The sequence below is a fragment of the Anneissia japonica genome, unplaced genomic scaffold (genome assembly GCF_011630105.1).
Source record: "Anneissia japonica isolate Jap-2015-1 unplaced genomic scaffold, ASM1163010v1 scaffold287741_len385558_cov193, whole genome shotgun sequence".
NCBI classification, from domain to species: Eukaryota; Metazoa; Echinodermata; class Crinoidea; order Comatulida; family Comatulidae; genus Anneissia; species Anneissia japonica.
The window spans coordinates 379597-386340 of record NW_022754911.1 but is presented as its reverse complement, the minus strand read 5'-3'; the positions used below and the strand labels follow the sequence as shown (position 1 = coordinate 386340).

Sequence of the window (6744 nt, the reverse complement as noted above, 5' to 3'; positions counted from 1 at the left end):
AAAAAAAACATGATAAGAGACGTCTTATAACTTATGCCCAACGAAATAAAAAGTGTTTTTTTTTTTTTGGTGGGATGATTTGTGACTGGAGAGCAGGTGCGACGGGCCCCGGTACCTCCCACCGCCGTGGTTCTGAGGTGCTGTCACTGATCCATTAAAAGATTCATTATTCCACCGAGGTCTAATAGATTAATCCATTATTTTATTTATCTTAATATAGGGGGTAAACCCCCGAACCTAACACTATTCTGGCAGACGGGTAAGTAGCAATTAATACATATTCGTTGTTTTGCTTCAAGACTTGAAATTGCAAATAAAAATGTAACCATATGCAACTAGGCATATCAATTTACACAAAAAATATTGATACATGAAAGTACCTATACAAATTTCTAATTAACAATAATAGGAGATGATGATGAATTCACACTGACCTTCACGTTACAGTTACTAGTCGCTACTCAATAGGCACTTTTTTTTTCTAAAATCTCCTTTTGAACGGCACCACGAGCAATGACTGATGGAATGGCGCCATATACTTGTAATATCAAAGGTGCTTTTCTGGACTACAATTCAGAAAGCCTATCCTATGGTCAATCAGATCAACGATATGATACATTTAGTTCCATGCTACAGGCAAAAAGAAAAAAAAAAGAAGCTAAACCAGAGACGAGGAAAAATAGTGCTTGCACGAATGGTAGAACTGAAACTAAGGTTCTACCTTGAAACCACGAACTGGAATATTTTCAACTCTTTGCGATGAGGCTACAGATGCTATAAGTAACTATGTAAATTATCATCTATTGTTACAGAAAAGTTATTCAAGGATTTTCCAAATTAAGCCTTGGGTGACAAAAGAGATTAAATCTCTTCTCAAACTTAAACAAACTGCTTTCAAAGAAAATAAACAAACTGATTAAGAGCAAGCAAACGCAATTACGGGGAAAATTTTAGGAAAAATAAAGAGTGGTGGCCCGAAGATAGGGCATGGGATAGTATGAAAAAAGCTATTTGTAATTCCAAGAAACTGGACTTTTCCAAGCGACACAGATCCAAATGAATTTGTTAATCTACTATACAACGTAAGACCTCAAGAAATAGATGCCCAATGGGTTAATTTCGAGAATCGAGAATTGTGGAAGTGGTTGGGGTTTCAATCCATCGCTGTGCATCTTGTGTCCTTGGTAGGGTTAAATGGCAAAATCAACTGATGTAGTTGCTGCAACGTTATGGAATACTCCCCCAGGCAGCTTGAGTTGTGTTCCGGGGTAATGATAAGGTGAAGCGTATAGAGGGCTTAATATGTGCTATATAAGTCTACCATTATTATTGTACTACTGTATTTTTAAGAAGCGCATGAATGAGAGGGGGAAAGGAAAGAACTTGCACAGATTGGGGGAAGCCACGCGGGCCCGTCCCCACACCTCCTCCCTTCAGTCCCGCCGAAAAATAGAACAGCTTTGCATGCTCAGTGGCGCTCTCGTACGGCGGTCCGCAGGGCCACCGAACCCTTAGGGGCCCCATCGGTGCCCCTACCCATAGGGACCTCGCTCTACAGTACCCTGATCCAAAAGGGCTTTGTTGATACATAGTAGCATACTGTGACATAGACTGTAGGACATATAACATATTAATTCAGTGGGAGTGGGGTGCCCAGCTACCTAGGACCTCCCTACATTTTTTTTTTCAATAGAGATAAAATATTTAAATTCTGAATGAGTGCTATTTCGGGGCATCTAGATGTGCCATAATCATACAGTACTGCAATTTGCGACTCCCAATATAGAATATAAGATTAGACCTTTGCGACGCCCGTGAGGGAAGGGGTGTCTAAGGGAGTGCGAGCATAGCTACAGTCGGGAATTAGTCAACAATTTTGTCGAGGAAAACTGCTTTTAAAAGCATTCTTACCATTTGAGAGTGCGATTTCCAAGCGTCTAGAGGGTCTAATCTGAAAATTTGTGGACTACCTATTGGGCAAAAAAATGTCTGGATCCGCCACTGTGGAGGGAGTGATTTTTTAATTTTCTACTCTGGAAAATGTGGACATTTGTGGGGGGGGGGGGGCTGTGTGTTTTGTATCTTATTTTTAGCATACTGTATTAGTATTTTTATTAATTGACCTGGAAGCAAATTTCATGTATTGTATTCTTCATTACTGTATATGACCAATAAAATGTACTTGAACTTGAATAAATGGAACGATTGGTTGATTGACTGATGGTAATTACGATGGTATAATTGATCGTAGTAATGATAATTATGACAAGAGATGACCATATAAATTGATAATGATGACAAATAATGTTATTATGCCAAAACGTTACGAATCGTCACTACGACAAATTACCCGCGGTATTCAAATCGCCAGTGAACACCATTTATGTGGTCAGGTTGTTGCTGATTTGAAGATGCGTTATTATCACTAATCATCGTCGACGTTATCATCATCAACTCCACCAACACTAACACCAATGATACTATTTCATTGCTACCACTAATTCCATCACCACCATTCAGTATCTATTCTGCTATCAACTACATTACCAAATATTACACCATCACCAACATTCACATCACTAGATATAATCGTACCATGGCTCCACCAAATAGTTCAAGAAAAACGACACTACGTGAAATGAAGTAGGCTCAACATCCTTTCCATTTCTTAAAACCTACATATTTAATTATACAGTACATAGAAAATGAGGCTAGGTACAATGGCGATATTTCTATACATATGGAGAATCGATCTTCAAATCTACCAAACTTTACATCACTAGAACAGGAGTGATCAGGCCGCGATGCACCACAGTGGTTAAACACGGCACAAGTGACCAGTCCAGTATGTACCACATTGTTGGCTAACTTGGTACTGCAGTGATCAGACCATCATGTACCATCATCCACCATGCACTACCATGGTCAGGCAAGGCACAAGAGAACAGACCAACGTGCACCAACATGAAGCCTAACATGGCACAGGTTATCTGACCACCAAGAACCATTATGATGATCACAGCAGTGATCAGACACAGAAATGATCCAAAATCGATCTTCATCCAAATCTTTCAAATCAAAAGTTTTTTTTTTCTTTTCTTAATCTTCAATTCGTCTGAAAAAAATTATCAGCAACACACAATTATACTTCAAAAAAAAAAAATATATTTGCAAAAATGTAATATAAATTGGATTTTTTTTTTCCAGAAACAAAATAAACATATTTGTTTTTGCAACAACAAAATCTTTTTAATGGATACAGTGTGGTACTGGGAATCTATTTGGAAGACTATGCAATAATTGAATCTGTATTAACTCATTAGCAATTTGTTATCTATATAACTGTATATTATTATTACAAAGAATACATAGTATACTAAAAGTTTATTATTGGTAATCAATTGATAGCAAATAACCAATATCTATTACCAATAATAAATATATTATTATAATCAATATGTTATCACACACAATATATGATAATCAACTGATATTTACTACTTGATTGTTAAAATTGATATCAAATCAATAAGAAATTGATACCTACTTCAGAAAATCTATCATAAATGTGATAATCAATAGACATATTATTGATTATCGATATCTATTATTGATACTCAGTTGATATCTATTATTGATAATTAACATCAATTTCAAAACCAATAGATATCTGTATATAATCAATAAATTTTAAAATAATCAGTAAAGATATGTTATATGTATGACATTGATTAATGATAATCAGTGTAATTGTAAAAGTAAATAAATAAAAAAAAAAACAACACATTATCTGGGTGCTTAGTATATGTATAAATAATGTATTAAAATGCTAAATAGCATCGGTATACACAACAGGGAAAATGAGGCACAATTGTAAATAACTGTGAATATTATACATATAAAAAAAATATTTCTGCAATATCCAACTGAGGATAATATAATACAATTGCATCAATTAATAAATGCTTTAATTGTTATATATTTAATTATAAAGGTGTATTAAACTTAACATAAATAATGTATTTATAAACTAAATAACAGTAATAATTACTACGCAACATGCAAATTAAAAAATATAATAGCAAATAATTTTGAAGTCTCTTAAAGCAATTTTATATACCTTTAGATGCTATCCTATAATTGCAGTTAGGTAGTTCACTTAGTATTTCAAATCCCAAACTATAAGCTACAGGTATTCCCAACAAATTCAGCTAAAGTTCATAAATAACAAAATCATGCAGAATTTTTGATACCTTTATTCTCGCAATTGAAATTCAAGAAAATCACTATGGGAAAATACAAAACATTGGTACTATCATTTTTTCCAATAAAAATTCAGGTATGCAATACTTAAATATTTTATATTATTCAAAGCAAAGTAATATAGAAAGAAAATAAATCAACATGTTACAAATGGATAAAATTAAAAATACCTATCTTATATTAAGTTGGGATTATTGGCCGTCAAACTTTTAATGTTCTGGTCATCAGAAAAAAAAAATCCATGGCCATATAGTTGGTAAAGTATAGAGGGTGTTGCGTTTGAATCCTGATTGGTCAATGCATTATTTAAACAAATATTTATCAAAGTACTTTAAGGAATGTTGATCAATATTAAGTTTCTATGGTGATACTTTAGATCCTTTTGTCTATCAGAGGGAAGCAATTTTGTTATATACATTGTCATAACATCAATGCAATAAAATGCATTAAGCACAAAATATAATCAACATTTCTTTTTAATACTGTTGCTATGCCTTTCCTAAAAACTATTTTTATAAGTTAAATAATTACAAACAAAATAATGGACTTTCTCATTTTCAAATCATAATTGCTCCAACAATAAAATAAAAACATAGTTAATTAAGTAATTAATGAATACTTTGGTATCTGATTAAGTAATGATTTTTAAATGTGACACATTTGAAAGAAAACTTTTCAAAGGTCAAAATATTGACATAAATGTTATTCAATGAGAAATTGATAATTTTCTTCTTTTTGTTCCCTAGTTTTCTTGATGGTCAATGTCGGTAATATTGGCTTCTTCATCGGTCATCACTGTGACCAGCGTACCAACGGCTTTACCAATATTATCCGCCATGTGGAACAGATCCCCGACACTACTTGAACCTGAAAGGTAAATAAAAAAAAATGAATTACTAAAGGTCAAATATTAAAAAGCAATCGTAATGTTTCTAGAATAAAACCAAGTAAGTATACATACTTGCTACATTTCTTTTCACTGTAAGTGGTTAGATATTCTTTAAGAAAAACGAAGCTGGATAGATGTTGTTAGGGATGCAATCCAAACTTGAATACTGCCCTCTGCCAGCTGTCCTGACCAGAGGTCTGTGGGCCCCGGTTTTTCCGGAGGTAGGATTTGGTCATACATATAAGAGCACCAGTAGGCACCCTCATAACAATACGTATGCTTACTTGGTTTTACAACAATCAAAAACTTAATGAAATTAATCGAAGACTTAAAAATTACTAATGATCAAAAGATACATTTGTTTACTAGTAGATTACATAGCTGTCTCAACCATACTTTAAAACTTGTACTGTAATACAAATGTTCTCAAATCATCAACAAAATATCTTCAGGTAAATAACAGTTACTAATAATAAGTTGAATATAAGAAGTTTAATAATAAGTTGAAGAATAGAGTGCAATTAACCTTATAATCTAATCTTTGCAATAATCAACTTTAGAGTAAACTTGTTGTTTTACAAAAACAATTGTTCAAGTGCTGGTGGTTGCCTTTAATCTCAGGGTTATTAGTTCCTTTTCTTTTACGATTTCCTATGTCACAATTAGTATAGAGAGTATAACGTTCTATAGCTGATGATTTACATGCAGTTGAATCAGGCCGAAACAAATGATGAACCATCATAAAAAAACTTTACCTGAAACTTTTGACTTTTCATCTGGAAAATTGTTGAGCTCTCGGATAACTTCATCCAAGTCTACTTTCCTCGCTTTTGTCGACTGTTTTACTGGTTTCTTTGGGGAGACATCTTTTGAATCATCTTTGAAATGGTGTAGTGATCGTGGAGACAATGATCCGAATTCCTCACCTACAGTCAAAAGGAGGCACATTAGAGTTTGGATTGGATTGAATTTATTCGGTGTAAACACCAAGGATAGCCCACATAAGGCTAGTAGAAGACTTATTTCCAGTGGGGTCCTTCTGGTGGTGATTGGGCAGTACACCGGGAGACAATCCCCTACTCTTTTCCGAAGAGTGTACTGCGTTCTTCAACGTGCACATGGGCCATAATGCAAAGTTTCAAGATACTGACCGGGGTAAACTATGAAAAACTTGAATATATTTTATGAAAACTCTCCAGCATTCAATTAATAAAATGAATTGTTCAATTGAAAGGTTTCAGTTTTGTATCCATTTCCGAATGGTAATAATCATTGCCACTTTATAGGCTGTACTGGACATTTCTGCAACTAATATTGATATCATAATAACCTATAAACTATCCGATAATTATCTTGTTGCTATGAAAAATCTATTTAATCCTTAAACGATTTTTTGTTAAATATATTTTTGTGACAATAAAAGCTTGGAAGCAGCAATTATCTTCTTAATAAGAAAAGTAATGAACAGAGTATTATCCATCATACAGTGAATTACACACAGAATAAATATCACAGAATAAAGTCCCAACTGACTAATGTTGCAACTTTTTCTTTTGCTTTGTGATCTGTGATTTTGTTTTAAGATTTCATTC

General features: G+C 33.6%; 1 protein-coding gene across 10 annotated transcripts in view; it reads right to left on the bottom strand.

Annotated features, from left to right (window-relative positions):
* Positions 1-3335: 3335 nt before the first annotated feature.
* Positions 3336-6744, bottom strand: part of LOC117123299 (dystrophin-like) — a 271629-nt gene continuing 268220 nt past the window's right edge. For all 10 annotated transcript variants that reach the window (XM_033269187.1, XM_033269186.1, XM_033269185.1 and 7 more), the window contains 2 exons: positions 5908-6078; positions 3336-5130 (listed from right to left, as the gene is read on the bottom strand). In XM_033269187.1, the coding sequence (XP_033125078.1) occupies positions 5006-5130; positions 5908-6078 (296 nt within the window). In that variant the 3' untranslated portion in view covers positions 3336-5005. The remainder of the gene's footprint in view (positions 5131-5907; positions 6079-6744) is intronic.